The following is a 24,282-nucleotide window of genomic DNA, read 5'->3' as shown; positions in this document are numbered from 1 at the left end:
TTATCCATTCTTCTTAAGGTTTCTTATCTTTCATACTCTAACTTTTCTTTTGTTTTGCTTCCTCTCCTTCATTATGAGGTACTCGGTTCGTGTACATTGATTTGACTTGCTGCCTTTTCTATTTCCCATTGCTGCTAATTCATTCGCGACGTTTTGCCGTCCTAAAAAAAATGTTGGTATAATTTTTTTAAAAAGAAGAAAAACCTTACTTCTTTCTCTTCTATACCTTAATATTGTACATTGTAGGTTCATTCACCTTGTTTTGTTCGTTGGTGGAGTGTCTTTTTCCTCTTACCCATCTACCGTCGAAGAGGTATACGCTCGAGCAAGTGTGCAGATTACGTTGGTATTATACCTAAAACCTCCATTATTCCCCCACGGTGGAACAACCGTTGAAGTTGATTGGAATTGAAAAAAAAGAGAGATGCCACCAAAAAAGCGTGGTCACAATGCCCGCGGACGTGAGAAGATATTTCGCAACGCCGTACAGCATGTACACGTGGGTATTGGCTACAACGTCCTCGGGGCGATAAACATGCAACCTGCCGGTGGATTCACCGATGATTGGGCGCCACATCCCGAGAGCGAGGATTGTGCCTTCCTTACTGAATTGAACGAGCAAATGCTTTCTCACTCAACCACAGATTTTAAGAGTTTCCGGTGGGAAGTGCTGGATTTGTGCAGTTCACGCGCAATGTTTCAACTTAATCACCGTAAGATAGCCCAAAAATTGTTACTTGCCATGATGAACCGTGACAAGTTCGCTGAGGGATTTGAAGCATTTGCTCGACTCACCGTGGCCTTTGCACGGGACATGCGTGAGAAGTTTTTTCTATATTTTGAATGCTTCCATCAGGCCATTAATGGGGGTATATATGACGCGAACGGGCAGCTTCTGGCGGACACTCGACGCCTGCAACTTATTTTCTCTGCACAGGCAGCGTGGTGCCGTGAAATGCGACCCTTTTGGCTCCTGCAGGAGCAACGAAAGCTGGTCGAACTTGTCATTAAATTGTACGTGCGACAGATGCATGATTCAAAGGAATACATACGGCGGTTGGCAGCCGAAGTCCTGGCTTCGACATGTCGAATGACGCGTGAGTTGCTTCCGTTAGTGTTGGAAGTAATGTGTGTCGATGTTGTGCACGATTTCAAAGACTACTGTGGTGACGATGCACGCAAGGTTCGCGGCGCAGACGATGATGTTGACGGAATGGATAACGAAGAGGAATATGAGGAAAGTCATGGTACGATTGGTACTCACCATGAGGAAGGCAATAGGGTAAGGGAAGTGATGGGTTCAAAAACAAATGCTCTGACGCTCGACCGACTATTAAGGTACCAGAAGGAACGTCTCTCGTTCCTTCCAGTTGTTGATAGTTTGTGTTTCTTCGCTGCTGATGTTTTACGTGGAATTCGTGGCTCACTCAATACAAATTTTGAGAACTTTTACGTCGTGCTAATATACGTTTTTGGTCTTTCCAAGCGCACAAATTTCTCAAGTGCTTACGATTCTGGGTACGGAGTAAACGAACAAGAATTTTTCGGTTTCACAGTGGAGGAAGCCGAAGGGTTTGCCCATTATACCCATTGGAAAGAGTTGTTTCTTGAGAGTCGGGAAGAATACGAAAAGGAAGGGGTGGAATTCGTGCAACAGCATGGTGATACCCAAACCGGAGTACTTGTAGAGCTGGTGCAAATGATCGGAGCCACTTCGATCGGCAGCGCTCTCCGCACTTTACTTGAGGAAACTACCAACTCCTCAGCCACTGCCGCCTCAATGGGTGATGTTGATGATGATTTTGAGGAGGATAGAGATGATAGTGGAAGCGTGCACTCACCACCGTTGCAAATGCTGACGACCGTGGTGGCAACGCTTGACTTCACTGCTCCTTTTTTGCATCTACTTCAGCAGTTATTGCATGCCAAGGATTGTTTACTTTTGTGGAAGGGTGCTTCGCTACCGGCGATACGACAAATGGCAAAACAACTACAATTTTTTCTGGCAAACCGGCGGGAAGCCTTGGCACACAACGATGTTGCGATATGTGGACATCCAACGGCAGGTTGGTGTCATCTCGTACGCTCTTGTGGTGCCGCACTCGAGTTGTTTACGCCATTATGTGTTGATACCGGGATGGTGCCGCGCTCTCACATGGCCAAATTACACGATCTGTGCCTTCCACTTTGCCGTGATATCATCTCAACGTGCGTGTCAGTTAGCTCTTTCAAAGGTGATGGGTCTATTGGTCCTCAAGGTGTAACGTTGGATTTAGAGCTGCAAACTTCAACGCGGCTTTTGCTTTTTGCGTTTGTGCAAGATGTGTTGCAGAAAAACTACGCCTACAGCTTGCGGCAAGAACGGATCATTCATGAGCGTGACGATGAGAGCGCAAACCAAATGGGAACGGTAGGTCGAAGTAGAAGTGTCTCTGACCGGGTAAAGTCTCGGTTGACTTCCTTCGCTTATGCGCTTCTAGCACCAGTGCTTCATGCCTCGTGTAAAATGGCAAACGCATCTCTCTCTAAGCTTAACAGCGGAGACACTCTTGAAGACAGGGGCGAAGCTAGTCACTCTTCGGGTCCGGATGAAGAGTCGATAGCGTTTCGTGACACAACCCACGCGGTTATGATGATTGGGATGATGTGCGATCGCACAAGAAACACTTCAGTGAGCCCCTTACACCTGCTAACCACGACGACCCTTACCACCGCCTTTGGTGAGGGAAGTAAAAAGAGAAATAATAATAATAATAACAATAATAATTTGTCTCTTGTGGAACACGTCACGCTAATGAAGGACATTCAGACACTTTTGCTTGGCACTGCTGCGCTGTTTACATCCTTGCAAGGTGCTGCTGAAGCATTCACAGCACGCACGAAAGCAGCTAAGTGGGCCGATGTACTGATTGCCGTTCTTCCTCCTGCCCTCGTTGTTGCCGAGGCAGAACGCACCACACTGAGACAAACACGAGGAAATGAGCCCGCCGAGGCAAACGCCTTGTTCGCTTGGCAGTTTCGCAATGCGCTATTACAGGTGATATCAGCGGTGAAGCTGGCTGTGCATGGGGCGCCATCTGCTACTTCTGCACGTGTCACTGCTTCTTCTTTTGCTCTGTTCGCGCAAGCTTCGGCTTTGCTCATGCAATTGGCACCCCTCTGCGGTGCACCGGAAAGTGATAAAGACTCCATGGAGTTTATTAGGGATGCCGTTGTAATTCTTGCGACTAGCTTTGAGGAGCATCGCGTAGTGATTTTGGGTGATAGCGAGGTGGGACGGTTACTACACGGTGTGGAATGCCTGTTGCATGCTATGTTTCGATTGTTTGGTGTGGAAGAGAGCCTCGTAGCAGATGGAGAAGGTAGTGAAGCTACTGTAGCTGTTCATAAAAAGGAAAAGGCGAAGGGCCACGTTGTATCACAGCAAATATCACAACAGCGGCAAACCTTTCTTAGTGCAACGGCGCGGCTACATGAAACATTGGACGACAAGTCACAGCGTGCTTTGGTCCATACGCTTTTATTTGAGGCTCTTGTGTCACCGATACAGTCGTTGCGCGTCGTAGCGTTGCGCCTGCTGAGGCTTTTCTGTCACCCTGAAGTGGAAGATACTAAAAGGGTTTCTGGTTGTAGTTCGGTCGATCCGACATTCTTCGATTCGTTACTTCGCGCTGAACTTTTTAATCCTCTTTCATCGGCAGGAAATCTGGACGGTATTCAGCAAGCACTTGCGAAGTTATCGTTTGATGCCGCTTCTGGAGCGCTGCGTGAGCCCCTGAGGCGAGTGATTCTCGCAAGGGCAATGATGGGGCTGCTGCACACAAAATATTCTGTCGCCTGGCCCATTGCACTGAAGATTCTCTCCGATCTGGTGAAAAGTGAGGATACAGTAGCTCGACGGCACGGCACCGGTTTACATCAGCTGAGAGACGACGGGTCCCCTTTCGGTGACAACGAAGAGGTTGAGGATTGTAAAAGTTTACTTGACCCCCTTGTGTGGGAGACCGTTATTTCTCGGTACGCACGCTCCATTGTCTTAGGCGACATTGTTCGGGTTGCGTCATCCGCTTCTAACGAGTGCGATACTGATGATTGTTACAATAATAACAATACCAGCAACTACAAGGGCACTGAGTCGTCCATTCATAGCAGCAGTTCCCCACTCTTTTATCGAATTCAACTGACAGATATGCAGCGACACGAGAAGGGCGAGCTGGTAAGCAAGGACTTTTCTACAGCACAGTATAAAAGTTCCACTGTTACTTGGTTGTTACTGGTAAATAACGATGGTAAAATATTGATGTGGGAACGACATTACCTCCCGGCTGTTTCACCAACATACACACATGGTAGAGCTGCAGCACGTCACGCAACAGATCGTGCTGTGTTGGCAAAGACGTTTCTTTCGGGCCTATCGGACATGGCTCGAACGGGTGGAGGATCGGCAGCCGACACCAAAGATTCACTTGTCGCGGAGTTAGCGGTTGAGTTATCTGCGATTCGATGTGGGGAGCACCCAAGCGGCATACGTCATCTCAAGATGCTGGACGAACGTCTCACGTTGGCGTTAAATGCCTATACAGCAGCCGCTACAGTCGCCTACACAGAAGAAGAGTCTCCCCTACAGCCGTCGGGCCAATCAAGGGAGGATGCAACCCTCTTAACTAAACGGCTCCACCGAATTTGTGCAAGTCTTGTATCAGATTCAAATACCAAACTGCAGCGGGCAGCGATTGATCTACTACGGCGTCTTAAGGTCGCACCGTTTTCCCGTTATTACCGTCAGCTTGTCCCATTCTGCGACACTCAGCAGAACCTTTTCAACTTTCTTTCAAGTTTTCACGTGGAGACTGACGTACCGCAGGAGCATCGGGCCGATTATATCGCAACTGCGCTTACTGTTGCTCTCCCCAAACTGACGAGCAGCGTTTCACGGGATAAAGTTAAGGATCAGGCGGTTCTCCAGCGTCGACTACTCGCTTTTGTTACGCACCTCACGGACAGAGAAGAATTTACAGCTGTCCTTAACGGACTTGTTCAGAGACTCATTGTTGAGCATGTCACACCAACAAAGGCTGCAGGAAGTGGGGTCTTTTGTTTCGGCAGCTGGTGGGAAAAGTGGGTAAGAGAACAAACACATTGTACACGCCGCCTTGAGCGTCTACTGCGGCAGTTGCTGAACACCACAAAACTGTTGAGCGCACTTCTGCAGGCGGTCGGAAAGGGGTTCTCCTCGTTCGCAGGCACTTGTCTACTACTTGGGATAAACGCGTACCTTATCAGTTGCAAACAAACCCTACTCGCCCCATTGGGTGCGACCACTTTCCCTGGAATAAACGGCGGTGCTTGTGACGACGGAGCGACCCAAGAAGAGATTGGGTGGCGCGTGAAAAGTGCACTAAGCTCTTCAGCACTGAAGTCACTCATGTCTCGGATGCGCCGTGGAGCAGCGACGATGGTAGCATCTTTATTTGAGCAGTTTCCCGCTGAGGTTATGGAAACCCTTCGTGCTGACCTCGGTGTAGGGAGCGGCGATACTGGTGCTGCTTCAGTTGAGCGCAGTCTTATTTCCCGTTATGTCGGTGCCCTGCATATGAACGGTGGAGGTGCTGTGGCCGAGTTGATTGGCGACAGCCAACGAGCAGCTGCGACTCCGTTTATGCGTCTGGTACGCGCTTGGATAGCTTCACCGCATACGCTGCCGCTCGTTGGCACATTCGCAGGTGCTGTTACGGCGATGATTAAACAGTTATTTGCTGCAAATTCGACGGTTACCGGAACCACCAATACCAGTGGTTCGGGACTATCGGTCTTATCGAGAAATAATCAACAACAAACTGCAGTACTGGCCTTGCACGAAGGATTGCGCTGTGTCGCTGAACTTCTAAATGCTAGTGATGAGCAGATTAATGTTTTTGGAGCGACTGAGCAATCGACTTTACGTGTCATGTTTGTCGAACCTCATGTTTCTGAAATTTTCACATCTTTGTACACACTCATCAGGAGAGGTGCTTCATGTGGTGTCAGGGAAAAGAACACTCGTTTCCCCGCTTCGAGGGATAAGGGGGGCCGACCCGCCACAACCGTTATGTCTTTTAGTGTTTCTATGTGGAAGGAGCTGATTGCGACCGTTTCCATGCTCACTGAATATGTTGTAGTAATCGAAAAGCAAAATGCCGAGCAGAAGGAGTCTGCTGGGGGGAAGCACGCTAATTCGGAAGATACAAATACAATGTTGTCCCGTCTTCTAGAGATGTGTATTGCCTTTGTCGCCCATCCAGCTTGTATGAAGGACCGGGAAACTTGCGTGGCAGCAGTTGGGGTTTTGGAATATCTTTTACCACACGTTCATCGTATTAACGTGCTGCTCCACTACGAACCCCTCGTGCACCTTTTCAATGCAGTGACAAACCCAGAGGCACGGCTGCTACTTTGCCGGACGCTGAACGTTATGCTTACACAAATGGGTGCGGTTTCATCTTCTTCCGATCCTGTTAGTTGCTTCTGCAACGAAGGAAACACCGATTTTCTCCTTGACGGTGTGCAACGTGGCTCCAGGGGCTACGCCGCACAATTGGCCGCGGTGGGTCGGGCAGTTTCTTGCCTGAACAGTTTTGATGATAACAATAGCTCGCTAGATCGCTATGACTTTGATCTCCGTTTCCATACGCTGCGGACGCTACAGCAATTCTTTCATAATGGTGGTGAATCTGCGTCGGTTAGCATTGGGAAACGGAAGCGTGCTCAACAAAGCCAAGTAAGGGAAGAGCGTGATTATAGCGGTGATTCTGACTCCACCATACCACTTGATGACCTCGAGGCCCCGGTGCTCTGCGTGGAGGGTTTCCTTGTTTTGGCTTCGAATGCTGTATTTTTCCTTCGCGATCCTGAGGGAACCATCTCGGCTCTTGCTGTTCAAGTTGTTGAAGCGATGATCCGATATGCATCACGTCAAAATACGAGGGTAGCTGAATACGATACACTCATTCTCAACCAAGTCATTAGGCGGATCATCTTGCCCTCGCTACGCCGGGGTGTTGTGGCACGTGACGTTCATATTCGAAACTCACACATGCAGGTGTTTGGTGCCCTTGCGCAGCACTACAAAGATTCATTCCGGTCATTTGCTGCGCTTTACGACCGCAATGTGGAGCTCAATTTCTTCGTTAATATAGGTCATTTACAGCACCGATGTCGCCTAAATGCGCTTGCACTTCTGCGGAAGAAGGTGGACCAGTTGCATCCACGTGACGCTCTCCGTGTTTTCGTTCCGTTTCTTTTGGCCACCGTGAAGGACTTCGCGCAGGGTAAAAGGGATCTACAAAACCTCACGGAGGGACGTGCGAAGGGATACTGTGATGCGCTGTTGAACACCGTGGCAACTGTTGCAGGTATGTTGCCGTGGGAGGGTTACTACCGTTTACTAAGCCTGCTTCTTATTAATGCACAGGAAAACGCTTCCTTGCGGCTTCCGATGCTTCAGGGGGTTGTGTTGGTACTCGACCATTTCCATTTTTTGGAGGAAGGTGTCGATGATAAAATTGGTACCTGCAGTAATAATAATAATGATATTCCTGAAGACGGACGGCAAAGAAAGGGCGCCGAGGAGAGTCCTCAGACAGCGCAGGGGGATGATTATGATGAGGATGAGGATGGAGAAAATGACGATGATGCAGTGGCTGCAGCTTTGGAAGTGACACTTCGTGCTAAGCGCATTAAATATCGCAATGCACGGATAATGCATGTGATGGAGGATGACATCTTACCGCAGTTGTACGGTTTTTTATCGAGTGGCACCCGGAGAAGTGGTATTCATGCGAGTGGGTCTGAGGTTCTTGTAAGCGCTCACACTGCCACAAGTGTTAGAGATGAAATGCGGAAGACTGATGGGGCACAACAAAACACGACTATCCTTCAGTTACCAGTTGCAATCGCCATTACGAAGATTGTGAAGCGCTTTCCGCCTGACAGGTTCTCTTCGCATGCAGAGCAACTGCTCGATGAAGTGGTTCTGAAACTCCGAACGAAGAATGATAAACATCGCGAGCGGGCGCGCCGTGTCCTCAGTGCAATGATGTGCGAGGTTGGGCCGGGGAAACTGGGTTTCATTATTACAAAGCTTCGGGATCACTTAGTGCATGGCTACCAGTTGCACGTTCTAGGTTACACAGTTGTGACACTTCTTTACAACCTCTACGAACCGCGCCACTCCCTTTCATACGGGAGGAAAAAAACACCAGGAAAAAAACTTCACAAAGAAGCCGGGGCGAAGGCGCGGCATTCTGTAGTGGGAGGTGGCGAAGCAATCAGACCAAATGGTAGTCAACAACACGACAAGCAAGGAGAAGGCGCACTTGGTCAAGCGAGTAACAGTAGGGAAAAGAGCGGTGATGATGTTACAACGGGCAACCACGAAGATGACGAGGAAGAAGAGCTACTACGCATGATTATACCTGCTGCTGTTCAATTTGATTACGAATACGGTGTCTCGTGCTTAACCGCCTGTCTTGACGATATCATGACAATACTCCTTGATGACTACCTTGGCGAGGTGAGTGAGCAGAAACGGCAGGTGGAACTGATGAGCACAATGCTTGAGGTGAAGAGCAGTCGGGCACTGCATGGTTTTACACTTATCGCATCACACTGTCAGGCGACCCGCGTGATTGAAGTTTTTCTGCAGAAAATAACATGGTTGCTCACACCTCCTAGCGAAGCAGCTAACGTGGAGATTAACACCCGGAGCGGTGGCGCGCGTGCTGGCGCATTGCTGCTGCTTCAAGAACTCAAGACAAAGTATAGCACCGTCGGCAAAAGCGCTGCGGCTGACTTTGCTTTCGTGCAGAAGGTGCGTTTGCTGGCTGTCCGTGTGGCCCGAGCCCTCCTCAAGAACGCAACCATGGAGGTGGAAAGCTCATTTCGTGTGGTGCGGGACTTGCTTCACCGCCACAACGAAACGAGAGAAGAGAAGATTAAAAAGTTCGAAGCAAAAGAAGGGACCCGCCGTATCCGAGGAAGCGCACAGCTCATAGCACAGCGCCCGTCCGTGATTGCAACCACGCGTCGTGAGCAACTGGATGCTAATTTTCTTGTCGCACCACGACCGGAGCGAGTGGACGTCGACTTTAGTGCTCATACTGTACTAGCCACTCAACAGAAGCAGAAGCTCCGAACGTATCGTGGTCGATACGGCAAAGACGTGAAACAGGCAGCAAAGCACTTTTATCGTGAGGACCCAACAGCCGCAGTGGTTCTCGACACTTTGGATGAATTTCTTCTTAAATACCTTCTGAGTGTGCTCAAACAAGTTCTCGGCATGGGAAAAGAGCGTAAGTCATCCAAGATTGCTGTACGTCTTGATCTCCTGCGCTCAAAAAACAAACAAAAGGAGGAACAAACCGATGGAGATAACTACATCACTCACACCAACGCATCGGACGAAGAGGGAGAACAAGATGCTTCCAGCGTATCTTCGGCTGACGTGCTACTCGATCCGGAGAACTTGGATGACAGAGAGGGTGATGCACTGGATCGATTTGCTGCTGAAGCCGAGGAGAGGGATGACGAACAGAGGCAAAAGGAAATCGGGGAGCCGTCTAAAAAATTATGTGTTCGAACGGAAAAGAGGAAACGACGTGGCTCAGCCGATTTGACGGCATCATTCACTCGACACTACCAACAACTATTGGAAGAGTTGGTGCCTGTTGTTTTGTCGACACTCCATGGTGAGGGGAGTGACGCGGTTATCGGGTACGCACTTGACTGTATGCTGGCCCTTCTCTCGTTGCGTCCACCTTTGAAGATCGTGGGAATGTATCATAAAAATCTTTACGATACCGTTACCGCCTTTTTTGAGCGAGGTGGTTCTGTCAAGCAGCGGGCAATGCGAGTGGCAGCGTCGGTAATATCCCACCAGCGTTTTACGCTAACGGAGGCACAAGCGTCACAAATCACAGGCCTTTGCCATGCAGAGCTGGTTGAACGTAATCGGTTTGCTCCTATGGCACTAACCCTTTTTTACGCTGTACTCGGTAGGCACGTGCACGTGGTTGAGGTGTACGAATTGATGGGTGTAGTGACCGAGTTACTATTGCATGTCAGTGCTAAGCGGCTTATGCGCCAACGATGTATTTCCGTTATCACTCGTTTCCTAACAGAGTATCGGATGACACCGGAAAAATTCCGGTCGCACATGGATTTATTATACCGAAACATGGATTACCCAGAGGTAACCGGTCGTATCGCTTTATTGGAGCTCTTCATCGCCCTTATAAATCGACTACCCACTGTAGTTCTGAGGCAGGAGGCTCCATTGCTGCTACTCCCACTCGCAGTTACTCTGTCGGGCTCAGAGTTTCTTGAGGCGAGGAGAAAGGCGGGCACGGCACTTCAAGATTTGGTGCGGAATGCCGGTGTTGACACTGTTGTGCCTACACTATCAAAATGGCTTGAAAAAGATCAAACCCGTAAACGGAAAACAATAGCTCTACAAACTTGGGCGTTGATGCTTTCTGCCATTGCATCTGCTCTCGGACTTAGTGGGAAAGGCAATGATTCAAGCTCGGATAATACAAAGGGTATCACCGCAGAGGCGGAGGAGTTCGCTACTTACTATACCTGGTCACTACCATCCATTATGGACGCAGCAACATATGATCAAATTAGTGCGTCGCGCATCAGGCAACGTTCCGAGGAGCTTTCAGGAACTTTGCGACGAAAGATCGAAATGAAGGGTTGGATGTACGTTTTCTTTGGTTTGCGGTGCGTGGAAGCAATAGCTAGCGCTGCTCCCTCGCTTGTGTGGCACGATGTAACCTTTGCCAAACCCCTTGTGCTGTATCTTTCTGGCCGTCTTATTCTGCACACGCATCCCTGGGTGCGAGGGGTGGCGTTGAGGCTACTGGGGATGTACTGTACGAATGGTGTGGAAACACGGTGCTCGTATTTGGTTGATGATGGATGGGTCGGTGCACATCTTGTCACTAGCGCAGTGGAAGTGTTGGGGAGCAAAAGGAGAAGGAGTGAAAAAGACACAAGTCAAAAGCCGACCAGAAGAAGCAGAAACTCGGCGGTGGCCATCCAACCGTCGTCAACTGCATCTGGGGACACTCTTCCGTACATGGTGGTATTCCGAGGGAGTGGCCCCATAGACAATACAGATCGCGCGGAGGAAGTGCTTAATGAGATATCTGCCTCACTGCGACTTCTCTTGCTTAACTTTGCGCAGTCGGATGTCTCTAACGAAAAGTACGCCGCACACCGAGCGATTGCTCGCTCATCGCGAACCGATGCGGTGCGTCTTGCGCTGTATTTGATACGTTCCCTGGCAGCAGTTAGTATGGCCCTCCTCGTTAACGCCACTGCAAATGAGAGTGAGGAGGGGTTACTTCACGTTCGTGAGGTTGTTACCAGACACTTCGTGGCACTGCGCCGTCAGTTTAACTCAATCGCTGCACCAGCAATATCAAATGGGAGTGTTACAAATGTGATGGTGCGTACAGCTTCGCTTGTGCAATGCTTCGGTGGTTTGGTTGCTGCAATGCCCTGTGTTAACGACAACGGTCGAAAAACGTCCCGGGGTGATAACAAGAGCGCATCTGAAACACTCGGTGATGTTAACGAAGGGGAACGAGTTGACGTCGGAAGTGTCGCTCGTTGGCTCTTGTGCAATGCAATCAACCTGGAATTCATACAACAGACTGTGGCACCGACCGTGGCGGTTGCCATGCGATGCGGCAGACGGTCGGAAAAGCTCAGTACACTGGCAACGCAGGTTGCCTACGTTCTCCGTGAGCAATTGGAAGCACGTCGACACGACTACGACACCGCCCGCGCACACGCCGACGATGAAAACGCAGCGGTGAATGTATCGCCATTAGAGGGAAGGAAGAAGCTAAGAAAGATTAGCAGGGACAAGAGCAATAACGGCAACTGTGACAGGGGTACTGGAAGTTTTGTTACTGTTGATGATGCTCTTTTCGCCCTGACCACAGTGGCAGAGGAGATAAAAAATGCCAGAAAGGATGAGTTGGCGCGTCGTGATACAACGAACACTCTCCGAAAGAGGGCCCGCAGTGCGGATGAAAGTTACCCTAAGGGGAATAAAAGAGCAAGGACCTCGCGGAGGTAAAAAGAGGAGTTGTGTTAAAAACACCACGACGGTTACTGGTGATAAGCCCCGTGGTCCCTAGAGAACCCTCTGCCACACACTGTTCTTTTGTTCGTTCTTGCTTTTCGTGTTTTGGTTTCTACAAGCGGCGCGCTTGTGTACATATCATGCGTTCAGTGACATTCTGCAATCGATCACAAAACTATTGTGCCTCGAATGAGTGAGGCGGTGGGATGAGTTAGAGAAGATGTACATGCTTTTTTTTTGTTCGTCGACGGTAGCTGACGGAATGTTCTGCGAATGCTTCGGGCCATAGCATATGCGACAGGGACGTGTGCGAGGGTGATAGGAATGGTAACAAGAGTGCGAGAAAGGAGGGTGCGTAACGTGTAGTGTAAATAAGAAATTAATCGAGTAAAAATTTAAGCATTTTGTTCCCCCGCTGTGTTTTAGGAAACAGAAGGTAACGATGTTTCTCTTCTTCTAAACGTGAGTGTCATTTGAGATGCGGATCGGCGGTCACGCAGACAGATTGGTGAGGATGCGAGTAGGTCATTTGCGTGGAGAGTGTGATCAGGACCACGCAGTACCGTCGCCTCGCTTATGAATTTACTGTGTGTTCCAACCTGATGTTGTTTTTTTTTGTCCATTCCGCTTTGTTGCCGCTGTTTGTGCTTACACGCGTGAATATGTGCACTCCTTCGCTACCCCACCTTCCCTCTCAATTGAGCCTCGTACGGCACTTCTCTGAGTAAGTAAACGAAGGTAAGGCTGGAAGCGTAACTGTCTCTCTCTTTGCTCGTGTATAATTAGAGGAACCTCGTAAACTTTGAACCCGCCTGGTGGCACTTATACTCTGTGTGTCTCGTGTACTGCGCACAACTGGAGAAAGGGTAAACGGCAGGGTAAGCTAAGAGGGTCGCGTGTGAGAAAATTCGCATAATAGGGCTGCCAGGTGGATTACGAAGTTGGTGATCGCCACAGCAGTACGTAAATAAACATATCTATATTGTTTATTTACTCGTGTTCAACTGAAACTAACGATGATATCTCGAAAGGACACCGGGAATAGTAATTGTCCACGCAGCGGCCGGACTATCATACGCAGCGCGGTAATGTCTCTTCCGGCGACACCAGCACCACTACTCGACGGTAATGGGCATACCTCCACCGTCGGCCCGACTTCCATCAAGACGATCGCTACCAGACGCAGAGTGATGTATAATTCTCCTTCCTATGCGGCCGGCGACAACAGCGGGCGTGTAAAAACGTTGTACAGCACCCACGAACTCAGCGCCGTATCTCTGTCCAACGGCAATTGGAAGGTGGCATCTGGTGAGCCCCCTTCTGGGTGGCCGCCGCTCCAGCCTGATTGGTCAATTGCAACCCATTCTATCCCTTCTCAAAGAACAGCGCGAAACAAGAATGTGGAGAGAACAGTTTCACTCGATCCTCAGGGACAACTGTTGAAGGAAGGTGGGAGCGGAACCTGTACAGATGGAGATGTTTGCCCACCATCTGCGAGACTGGTGCGGCAGCGACATGCGGAAACGAGGGAAAAGATGCCAACGGGGTCCACTTGCAGCATCATCGCACAATTACCACTACGGGAACAGAATCCTCGTTCAGGGGAAGAGCGGCAGCCCCAGAAATTGGTGGGCGACGGCGCAGTTGGTGTTGACGGTGTCGTGCAGCAGTCAACAACTTCGGAGAAACGCAAACGCAAAAAAGTTAAATGTGGAAGGAAACGAAAATCTGACAGCGAACCCCTCGCCACTGACAGGAGTTATGTGACGGTATTAGAAGGCAGTCAGGCTAGTCTGTTTAAAAACGGTATGTGCGCTTGTACACCAAGCATAAGCAACGGTAGTGCTCGCAATAGCAACTTTAATGATGAAGGGTGCGCGATGAACAGTTTTTCATCCAGTGTTCAGCGGTCTGCATCCGGTCCTGTTGTAACAGAAAAATGGGCCCGTAGCATTATACAACCACAAGACGAGTACTTGCTGTACGATCGTCGTACCCCTGGAGCTATTAAGCAGGAGGATTTGGTTCGTCGGGGACAAGTTATTTTGTTGCGGGAACGCATTCGATGTGGATGGCCTAACTGCTGTAGCGCACACAGGAACCAGCTCTCTCGAGAAAAGTTGGCTGATGTGCGCACACAGCGGCACTCATGCGAAAGCACGAACGCTGTGCCGTCCGATTGCTCAACGCTCGATGTAGGTGACAGGGATGATACCGCATCTTCGCGCATAGTGCAAATGAACGAGCGACGAATAATCGAACGCGGCACTCCACTTCTTTTCAGACGACCGTACCGGCGGCTTTTTAGTGATGACGAGAAGGTTAGCAAGCGATCCGATATTTGTATTCCAGCCAATTCATCCAGTGCGCCGAGTTTGGGTATTGGCTCAGACATACCTAAAGGACATGGTCGGTCAGACACGAGTATCATGGTGTCGTCAATTTACAACCTCAACTTCAGTAATGTGAGTCGCCCTTTTGGGTCTACGTCGTCCACTGTTGTAACGGATATCGCGGCCAGCAGCAATGATAAAAACAAAGATTGCAACATGCCTTCGGCGTCGTCAGGAGCCGGGAGCCCAGGCAAAGAGAAAATCATTTTTTCAGGCTCTTGTGCTAGCCAACCGAATGCACAGAATTTGTCGAAAGCGAAACGTCAAGGAACTACTTCGACTCACTCCATAGCACAGCTTCTAGACGATGCCGTGACACAAAATTTAGATAACCTCGTTGGTGACCCGTTCTTTTTATTTTGCGGCGACGAGAACCATGAGCGACTACTTTTGATGCAGGAAGAACATGAGGCAAGGGTATCACTTAAACGCAGATGCAGTAAACCACCCGGATGTTCATCTTCCAGTAGCTCTACTGGAGAAAAAGGGATTGAGGGCTCTGCATTTCAATCTTCGCCAAGGAAGGAAAGTACTTTCGTAGGACTTTTCCCGAAGCAGTTGGATATGGGTTCCAGATCCGCTACAGAAAACGAGATACGTGCAGAGGGTGCAGTAGCTGCGGTTGGAAACCAAAACGGAGTGAGCAGTCTGTCAAATGCATCCTCTGGATCTTTGACGCAGTCCTGGCTCATAGGTGATGACGAGGACGAAAAGAAACAAGGCAACCTGAGCCCAAGATCGGTTAGTATCAGTACAGGAAATGTAGATGAAAGAACGTCAGAGAAACTGCAGGTGAAGGGCAGTACCATAAGGAGCACCGGAACAGCCGATCGCGCGAGGGGAGGCGAGAAGTCCGTGCATCTGACCTCGGCACTAGCAAGGCGTCTGAATAATAACGCGGATGATGCGGCTTGTTTTGCGGAAAAGACACGATTAGTTGTAAGGCAGAAGTCGGATTCAGGGCGGGAGGGTAAGAAGAGGGAAGAGCAAACCAACTTAGTTACACCACTGGATTTTTCTGTCTTGCATGACAGGTGTCGAAGATCACCCTCGCAAGCACCGGAAACGAACGTCTATGCGGCACCACAGCGTCGGGAGAAACGTCCACCTCCTCCGGCTAAGGGGCATAGTAAATCGGATTTCACTAAAATACAGTCAGTTCCCTTGTCATCGCAACACGCAATGGCGCTGAGTAGGGCCTCGTCCACATCGCCTCCGCAAGTGGCAGGCGAACCATTGAGAGAGTCGTTGAATCTTTCAGATACGGAAATCAAAAATGGTAGCGTATACCTAAACAACGAACTTGAGGAATTTCTTCATTTTGTGCATCGTCAAGAGCAAGAAAAAAAGCGCCAGAAGGAGACTCGCAGTGCGAACGGTAAGCGGAGTCCTTTGAAGGCGATAAATAGCGTTGTGGGTACTCATCAAAGTGATGCTAAAAGGAACGGTAACAATGGGAAGGGAAAGTTGCCGCACCCCCGCAGTGATTCTTCTGAAGTAGGGGAAGAGCAGGTTGAAGCCGATGACAATTCTCCCATGGAAGAGGAGGCGCACTATGCGCAGAGTGTAGTGAGCGTCCTTTCCTCTTTTGGTCAAATGTGGAATACGTCGTTTCATGACGTGCGCGAGCACCGGAAGCTGCCACTACATGTTCGGGCGCAGTTGTTGCTTTTTGATGTTGTGGCTAGCTAGCGATCTGGCGCTGTAAGTGCACGTGGGACGAAGCAAAAGTTAAATATGCTTACGTGTAGCCCAAGCAATGCCCTCACGAGAAATGGGATGTTGTTTCACTGATGTGCCTTCGTCAAGCACTAACGGAGACAGAAAAAAATGGGAAGCATTTCTGTTGTTGGGGACGTGCGCCTACACGTTCACGTATATATATATATATATATATTGATATGGGTAGCTGTGCCCATTCGTGTAACTGGTTGATTTATGAATGAGAAGGGACAAGTAATTTCTGTGATTTGTGGTCCGTACCTGAGAAGGTGATGTAGGCATCTGCATTTGTCTCTTTTTTCCCCCTTTAAAGAACTTGTTATATTATACTTTTCCACATTCTTTATGTTTGTTTGCTTGTTTTTGTACTATGCATTTGAATGAAACTTTTTGCTTATTGGCCAACGCAGAACAAGCATGTTCCGGAGAATATACCCTTGCTTTGAAAGGTGAGCAAGAGAGCGGAAACGATGCGGAAGCAAAATAAAGTACATTTCTCAGCGTCCAGTTGCGGCAAGTTGATGGAAGTACGTGGTTGAAAGTGTGTAAGAAAAGGGGGAATACTTGATGTGAAGTATAGAGAAGCAACCGCTGCTTTATTTTGTGTGGAAAGCAGAGGGGACCAACGGTGCGGTGGGGTTGTGGCAGGGAGATAGAAGCGAAGCAATGATCATATTTCATTTGCGTTTTTTTTTTTAAACCCCTCGTCGCCTCTGATCTTTTATTTATTTATGACATTATATTTGCTCACTATTATCCCTCCGTAACAACCTGGATGTTTCTCCACCCATTCCATCAGATCTTTTTTGTTTTTGTTTTTGCGCATTTCTCTTTGCATTGACCATTTTTATGTTTTGTTTCTTCCGTTTCACGCGCACCCTTCTACTCTCGGATTTTTTCTCCCTTTTCTGGATACTCCCTTAACATCGGTCTGCTGACTTTTGTAAGTTCAAGCGGGTGGTGTCATTAGGTTTCGCTGTTCCCTCGAACTTTTCTCTTTTTGTTAACGTTGAAGAAGAGAGGAAATGATTCACCTTTGATTGTCTTTACCTTCTCACTTTCTTGTGGGATAAAAATAATTTATGTTTTTTTTTTTAAAAAAAACCTAAGTCAAAAAAAAAAAGCAGAATGACAAAAAGCGAGGGGGGAGGGGGCAGCGGTTCCTGTTTAAGTGCATTAAGGCGGAGAAATTTGTAGTGTATATATTTTTTAAAAAAATATATTGCTATTAAGAAAGAGAGAAAAAAGGAGGCTCCGTCACATACAACACCTATTGATTTTTTTTTTTTAAAGCAACGGACGCTTCAATACAGGGGATGCCACAAATGCCTTCTTCCCGTTACTATTTTTCTATCATTTTTTCTCCTTTTTTGTTTCCATTACCGTCGTAACTTTCAAGTGGCAAGAGTGGTAGGGGGGGAGTTTTGACACTAACACAAGAGGGGAAAGGAGGACGCAAGGTGATCAAAACGTTTGCCAAAATGATGAACACCGCCACTTTTTCTCGCTTTGGAAGCCAGTACTCAGCTGTAGCAAGAAACAGTGGCATTTTTCTTTTGAGGAGTCGCACTCCGCTGCCTACCAATATTCGTTTGAACGCACTTTTCTTTCAGCAGCGCTTCATTGGGCCCCGGCAGTACGCTCCAAAAGGCTTCCGTGAGGCAGCAGGACGAGCTCCTATGACATTTGAATTTGGGGAGGAATGTAACGGCCTTGCTAAAGTCGCACACCAGACAAAAAACTATGGCGATGCGATTTCCCTTTACGATCGCGCGCTCACGATGCGACGAGAGAAGTACGGACCCATTCACAGCAAATGCGCGGCCACGTTACATAACATTGGCCGCGTCTTCCTGGATATGCGCGAGCCGGCCGCGGCGGAAAATGCGCTCACAGAAGCGGCAGCCATCTATGAGGAAGTTGAAGGAGCCAAGTCGCTCAAGTACGCAGAAAGTCTTTCTCTTCTTGCGCTGGCATACACGCATCTAAATTTCATTCCTGAGGCGGAAAAGGCCTTTCGCGAGAGTATAAAAATCTTTCGTGACGTTTGTTACAACCACGCGGCGGGTTCATGGCTACCTGATAATGCTGAAGCTGAAGCCGCTGCATTGACAGAACCACAGAACCACCCGCTAGCCTCTGCGGCACACGCATTAGCAGATTGTGCACAGTTGTTTCTTCTACAAAATCAGGAACATCGCGCTATCGTATTTCTTGAAGAAGCGCTCGAGATTCGTCGCTTCCTTTACACGCGCCACAACAAGTTTAGGCCAATCATCGCACAAACGTTGAATAAGTTGTGTGAACTCAAAAAAACTATTAACGATTCTACTGGGGCAGAAATGTGCATCACGGAGTGCCTTGACATCTGTATCGCTTCATTGGGCCGTGACTCACCCGCAACGGCTCAAGCCACTAGCAGTAAAGCATCACTGCTGGCCGCGCGCCGGCAGTTCCGTGAAGCGAAGAGACTTTACGAGGAAAGTTGCCGAGCGTATGCCGCATCACTGGGAGAAGACTCTGCTCTGTACGGGCAGGAGCTCGTGAAACTTGGTCGCATTGAAGAGCTGTGCGATGATTACTCCACTTCTCAGAAAGCATACGAAAAGGGCATTGACATAATTAAAAAGGCCCTGGGACCAAGTGCCTTGCAGCTGGCGGAAGCGTATACATTCCTTGGTTCACTTCTTGTAAAGCGACGCGATTTGGACCGTGCTATTGACCTCTTCCGGAATGCAGTGGAGTTGCGCAAAGCTAACAAAAGTCCCAGTGGTCTTAGCAGCAACGGCAAAGATCCGCAGTTAGCGTATTTATACCAGAAAATTGGTGATGTGTACGCCATGCGGCGGGAGTCGCATGCCGAGGCGTACTTCCTTCTTTCCATTGAGCAGTTTCGTGAAAATGCGAAGGTGGAGCCGCTGCAACGGACCTTTCTAACTGACGTGCTGGATGATCTTGGGCTCCTCTACCTTGATTTTCATCATTACGAGAAGGCTGAGGCGTGCCTAAAGGAGGCCCTTGATATCCGTATTGAAATGCTCGGTGAAACTCATGCAACCGTCGCGTATTCTTACAGTAATTTTGCACTTCTCTACCTACACCGCGAGGATACGGAGAATTGTGAGAAGATGTGCAAGTGTGCACTCGACATGTACGCCAAAACCGCTAGATCTAACGTGCTTGCCCAAGCGGATGTGTATACGACGTATGGCCATTGCTGCCACCTACAGAAGCGATATGCAGATGCGCTAACTTGGCATGAAAAAGCATTGAACGTGCGGCGTACACGAGGGGAAAGTAGTGAGATGGCGACAGCTGAATCTCTCAACCACATAGCGCGAGTGTACGTCTCCTTGAAAAAGTACGCGGCAGCAACACGGCACGTTGCCGAGGCAAAGAAAATCGCCTTCAAATACGATGCAGATTTAACGCAGTATCTCCGCCAAGAGGTTGCCAAGACGGAGCAGCAGATACCGCCGATGGAAAGTTGGAACGCAGAAGAAGGCACATTTTCAAACACTGAGGCTATTAGCACCTCTGGCCTGGTGATAGAGGTTGGTGATAATAAAGGCGATGGAAGGTGAGAAACCACCTTTTACCGACAACATGACGCAAAGGTGCAAACTTATTACCCCCGTTTATGTTTCCTGGTGACATGTTCCGATGGCAGTTTGCTCTTTTTTTTTTTCTTTGCCGCAGGCTCTTGTTCGAATGTGTGTGGATGCGTTTAACGAGGGCAGGAGGGAGCAACATGCGGAGCACCAACGGAGATGAGGCACTGGGAATGGCTTAGCAAAAGGGATTTGGGTGTCTCACTTGGTATGAGGCGAAAAAGTGAAGATTGGTAGGTTCTCGTTTAAAGGTATTAGTTATCGCTATCACAACTGTTGGTGTTTGTGATCACAAATGTTATTTCTTTTAAAAGTTTGTGGCTTCATTCATCGTCTAAACCCTCTTAGGTGGTCGTTATAAAATACCATTTTTTCTAATTTACCTCTTCATTGACTCTTTCCTTTATTATAATTTTTTACTTCCTCATTTTTTAAAATTTTTTCAAACAAAAAGAAAGAAACGCTGAACCCGCTTTGAGTCACTAAGGCAGAATACATTCTTTGACATAAATTTACCACGAAAATTAAGTAGCATTAAGTTTCCCACCGAAAACGCGAAGACAGACATTATTAATTTCCCAACAAAAAAAACTGGTATTACTCACTGAATCATGTCATCGAACCGGTACACTGCTCTTCCCAGTCGCATGTCGCTGATTGCTTTCAAAACCCGCCTAAAGGGAGCTCAAAAGGGACACTCGCTCCTAAAGAAGAAAGCGGATGCACTCGCTTTCCGCTACCGCACTGTTATGGACGAATTGCGGCGTGCAAAGCTGGAGGTGGCGGACCAAATAAAGGGTTCCTATTTTACCATCACACAGGCACAATTCATTGCGGGCGACATTAGTCTTGCTGTACAGGAGTCGTTGAAGCTTCCCACATACACTTTGACATTACGCGTAGATAACGTGGCTGGTGTTCGTGTACCCGCTTTTACGGAACGTAATAGCCGTGATGAGTCCACAGCTGCCGGTGGTAATCAACAGAACAATAAATCCAGGAGTGGAGTTAACAGTTACGGAAACTACGGGAGTGGAGGCGGCCCTAGCAAACAACAAGCAACAAGCGCCGCCGGTATCGGTCGTGGTGGCGAGCAACTTCGAGAAGCCCGAGATGCCTTCCGCGAAACACTCAAACTTTTCGTGAAAATTGCCTCTCTTCAAGTAAGTTGGATGACACTCGACGTCGCTCAGAAAGTAACAAGTCGACGTGTAAATGCACTAGAGAAGGTCGTTATCCCACGAATGGAAAACACGTTGAATTACATCTCCTCTGAGCTTGATGAACAGGAACGTGAGGAGTTCTTCCGTTTGAAGATGATTCAGAAGAAAAAGAAAATTTTACAGCAGAACAAGGACCGCAAAGAAGCTGCTGATAATGCCGCTGCTGCAGCTTCGAACCTTCTGTCCATGAGTCCTGCTAAAGGTGATAATGATGTGACCGAGGCGGATCTTGTTGTGTAGAAGCAATATTGTTTGGTGCGCCTCACTTACCTCCTGCACCAGAGGGTAGTTAAGTTCATTATTGCTATTGTTATGAATGGTGAGCAGCGGGGAAACTGGGAGGGGAGTTGGTATTTAAAACAATGGGGGGGGGAAGGTGGAAACTATATTTTAGCGGCAGCGAAACGTGATTCGAATGTGTAACTGGCAACCGATAGCGTGATGGGCATTTGATTGGTATTACGTTTTCCCTCTGTTTTTCCCCCTCCAAAACTCCCTACCCTTGCTCCGTATGCTTGTTTGGGTAACATGTTTTAAAAATCAGCTGTTCCCGCGTCTTTTGTTGTTGTTGTTATTCTTTATGTGCTACTAACGGTTGGCCTGCGCATGTGGTAGAGGAAGGTTAGATGAGAGTTGTTGTACTTTCTGTGTTGTATTTTCCCCTATGTAAAACATGGTCACTTCTCTCCTTTTGCTCCTGCATCCTTGGAAACCCCCATAAGCATCATGTCCAGTACCGGTAAGTTTGTGGATGCCAACCATGCGTCGATGCGCATCGATAGGGAATGTCTGCACGATGCTACATTTAACGAAAGCGCCGAGGAACAGTTGGAAAAACTGACTCCAGGAGGATTTCTGCACTACGACTACAGGACGCCGATGGCGAAGGAAAAACGTCTTCCCGATCAGTTTCACGTTGTCCAGTGGAATATCGAGCGAGGCATTCAATGGGATCGTGTTAAGGACACATTCCGTGCCCTGAAAGCAGATATACTTATCCTGCAGGAACTGGATATCAACTGCCGACGGTCCGGTTATCGCAATGTGGCCAAAGAACTGGCAAAGGCCCTAGAAATGGAGGTTTATTTTCTCTGCGAGTTTGAGGAGTTGGACTCGACAATTCGCTCCCCGAAAAACGCTGTTGGACCGCTTTCCCAACCGACATTGCATTTGGATAGCAGAAGCGGGAATTCTGGTGCCGGTGGGATTTCGGGGCAGCGAAGGGTTCAACGCCATTTTCATGGGAATGCTATATTTTCCTCTGTCGCCACTCTAAGTAATGTTACCGCTATTCCGCATTATGTTGGGCTGGACTGGGAGAAGCATGGTGTTAAGTTGCGGGAGCCACGCTGCGGATTTCGTTATTTTATGCGGTGCTGTATCAAAAGTTGTGAGCGCGAGAACGTCTCTATGCCAGACTTATACTTGTACTCCTGCCATTTTGAAATTTTTTGTGGGGTGCTTGGGCGAGCGCGGCAGTTAGTGGACGTGTTGCGTGATGCTAACGCTTTGCTAAAGGAGAGCGAAGGAATGGATCAACAACCCGCGTTCGTTCTTGGTGGCGATCTCAACACTGTCGTTTACGGCGTTGTGCGGTTGTCTAAAACTGTTGCGAACGATCGAATGCGGTTTCTCAGCATCGGCGAGAAGGAATCATGTTGGTTGCAGCGGAAAATACTTTCGCGGGGTATGCAGTGGGTTGATAGCGCCGAACCCGCTTCACAGCTATCCAATATTGTTTCTACCTTACGGAGGTTATATAATCGTGTCATTAACAGCGATACCATGTACCGACTTCTGTATGGTTTTTCCCCCGAGGAACTGGAGGCGATGGACAATAAGAGCCTCTGCTTCTACGATCCAAGTGATAAGGTGCGCTCCGTCACCTTAGATAACCCTGATTTTTACGGTTTCGTGAAAGGGAAATTAGACTGGACATTGCTCAGCAATGTTCGGGTGCTGCCCCCGGAGCTCCCAGAAGATATTGTTCACCGTCTTCAGGAAAGTGGAAGTATCACCTCGTCATCTGCGGAATCTCTTCGAAGCGGGCAACCCGTACCCGATGGATATGTTCTGTTTAATGAGGACTTCAGTGCTTCAGATCATAAGGGCCTATTGATACATTTGATGCAAAATCCTGGAAAATCAACCGAAACGTATCCTGGAGACACTACCTTTCGTATAACGCCAGTTTCTAATGTGATGTTTCTCTCATTCTTGTGGATCACTTTGTGGCTGGTTGTTGCAGTTTTTGCGCGGTCCATCATCAACAGAAATCTTTAACAGTAGTGAAAGGAGAGAATGTGGATGCATGTGTGGGAGGTCCGGAAATGCGCCGTATTCAAAAGATTAGAGGATGAGGAGAAACGAAGCAAAAAGGAAAACGAAGAAACTTTTATATAATTGTGACTGCACCTCTGTGCGTGCGCACACATAAATATGTTGGTGTGTTTGTGTTGGTTTTTGTAATGTCGGGAAGCATTGTCGAGTCGGGAAAAGTTCCTCCGTGTATAAAGGGAGGTAGTCTCTTGTTTCTTTTTTTTGGGGGGGGGCATATGGAATTGTACCACAATCTTTCCCTTTTTCCGCGCCCCCCTCCCCCCTGCGTACCCGCGAACCCAACTGGTTTATTTGGCATAACCGTACTTGTGAACTTTCCCCTCTGTGCGTTTACATTTATGCAGATGAGCAAAAAAAAAAATGAGGGTGCTCACTTATTCTATGTACATGTATATATATCTTTATATAAACGAAGATGTGCATATGTGGTTTTATGTGCACTTATATATACCCATGTATATATATATTAGTCAGTGGTAAGTCACGGGGTTAGCGCACTCGTTTTGATACGTTTGGTGGGGAAGTAGCCGGTTTGGCGAAAAAAAAAATTCGAGTTTCAACTTCTTTGTTCGCTGTTTTGTTGTTGTTGTTGTTGTTGTTGTTGATGGTTTGCATCCTTTCCACTGTTGGTGTTGATGTGGGGCACTACGATCTACTTTGGCTTTGTGTGTCGGGTGACACCGGAGCTGTAAAGTATTTGCTTTGTTTGATGACGATGGTGTTTTATTCACACCTTTTGTTTGTTCCTCTTTTGCTACTTGTGGGTTGTTTTTCATTATAAATGACACCAAGTGCGCTGTGCCGAGCTACGCCAGTAAACTTGTAATGACTGTCATTGATGTTGTAGTGCCATCGTC

The 24,282-nt window shown here is 48.3% G+C and overlaps 8 protein-coding genes across 8 annotated transcripts; 6 read left to right on the top strand and 2 right to left on the bottom strand.

Annotated features, from left to right (window-relative positions):
* Positions 1–424: 424 nt before the first annotated feature.
* On the top strand, positions 425–12,130 carry TbgDal_X4720 (hypothetical protein, conserved; the record flags this gene model as incomplete). Its single annotated transcript, XM_011779349.1, has 1 exon — positions 425–12,130. The coding sequence occupies one exon, from the start codon at positions 425–427 to the stop codon at positions 12,128–12,130; it is 11,706 nt and encodes a 3,901-aa protein (XP_011777651.1).
* Positions 12,131–13,152: 1,022 nt separating this feature from the next.
* On the top strand, positions 13,153–16,221 carry TbgDal_X4710 (hypothetical protein, conserved; the record flags this gene model as incomplete). The annotated part of the gene is made up of 1 exon (XM_011779348.1): positions 13,153–16,221. The coding sequence occupies one exon, from the start codon at positions 13,153–13,155 to the stop codon at positions 16,219–16,221; it is 3,069 nt and encodes a 1,022-aa protein (XP_011777650.1).
* A 354-nt stretch (positions 16,222–16,575) lies between these two features.
* Positions 16,576–16,932, bottom strand: TbgDal_X4700 (hypothetical protein, unlikely; the record flags this gene model as incomplete). The annotated part of the gene is made up of 1 exon (XM_011779347.1): positions 16,576–16,932. One exon carries the CDS (start codon positions 16,930–16,932, stop codon positions 16,576–16,578), a length of 357 nt encoding a protein of 118 aa, XP_011777649.1.
* Positions 16,933–17,732: 800 nt separating this feature from the next.
* TbgDal_X4690 (hypothetical protein, conserved) lies at positions 17,733–19,835 on the top strand (the record flags this gene model as incomplete). Its single annotated transcript, XM_011779346.1, has 1 exon — positions 17,733–19,835. The coding sequence occupies one exon, from the start codon at positions 17,733–17,735 to the stop codon at positions 19,833–19,835; it is 2,103 nt and encodes a 700-aa protein (XP_011777648.1).
* A 638-nt stretch (positions 19,836–20,473) lies between these two features.
* Positions 20,474–21,325, top strand: TbgDal_X4680 (vacuolar ATP synthase subunit d, putative; the record flags this gene model as incomplete). Its single annotated transcript, XM_011779345.1, has 1 exon — positions 20,474–21,325. The coding sequence occupies one exon, from the start codon at positions 20,474–20,476 to the stop codon at positions 21,323–21,325; it is 852 nt and encodes a 283-aa protein (XP_011777647.1).
* Positions 21,326–21,811: 486 nt separating this feature from the next.
* TbgDal_X4670 (hypothetical protein, conserved) lies at positions 21,812–23,368 on the top strand (the record flags this gene model as incomplete). The annotated part of the gene is made up of 1 exon (XM_011779344.1): positions 21,812–23,368. The coding sequence occupies one exon, from the start codon at positions 21,812–21,814 to the stop codon at positions 23,366–23,368; it is 1,557 nt and encodes a 518-aa protein (XP_011777646.1).
* Positions 23,369–23,553: 185 nt separating this feature from the next.
* On the top strand, positions 23,554–23,895 carry TbgDal_X4660 (hypothetical protein, unlikely; the record flags this gene model as incomplete). The annotated part of the gene is made up of 1 exon (XM_011779343.1): positions 23,554–23,895. One exon carries the CDS (start codon positions 23,554–23,556, stop codon positions 23,893–23,895), a length of 342 nt encoding a protein of 113 aa, XP_011777645.1.
* Positions 23,896–24,201, bottom strand: TbgDal_X4650 (hypothetical protein, unlikely; the record flags this gene model as incomplete). Its single annotated transcript, XM_011779342.1, has 1 exon — positions 23,896–24,201. One exon carries the CDS (start codon positions 24,199–24,201, stop codon positions 23,896–23,898), a length of 306 nt encoding a protein of 101 aa, XP_011777644.1.
* Between the last annotated feature and the right edge of the window lie 81 nt (positions 24,202–24,282).

Source organism: Trypanosoma brucei, chromosome 10 (assembly GCF_000210295.1).
Source record: "Trypanosoma brucei gambiense DAL972 chromosome 10, complete sequence".
NCBI classification, from domain to species: Eukaryota; Euglenozoa; class Kinetoplastea; order Trypanosomatida; family Trypanosomatidae; genus Trypanosoma; species Trypanosoma brucei.
This window is presented reverse-complemented; position numbering and strand designations above follow the sequence as displayed.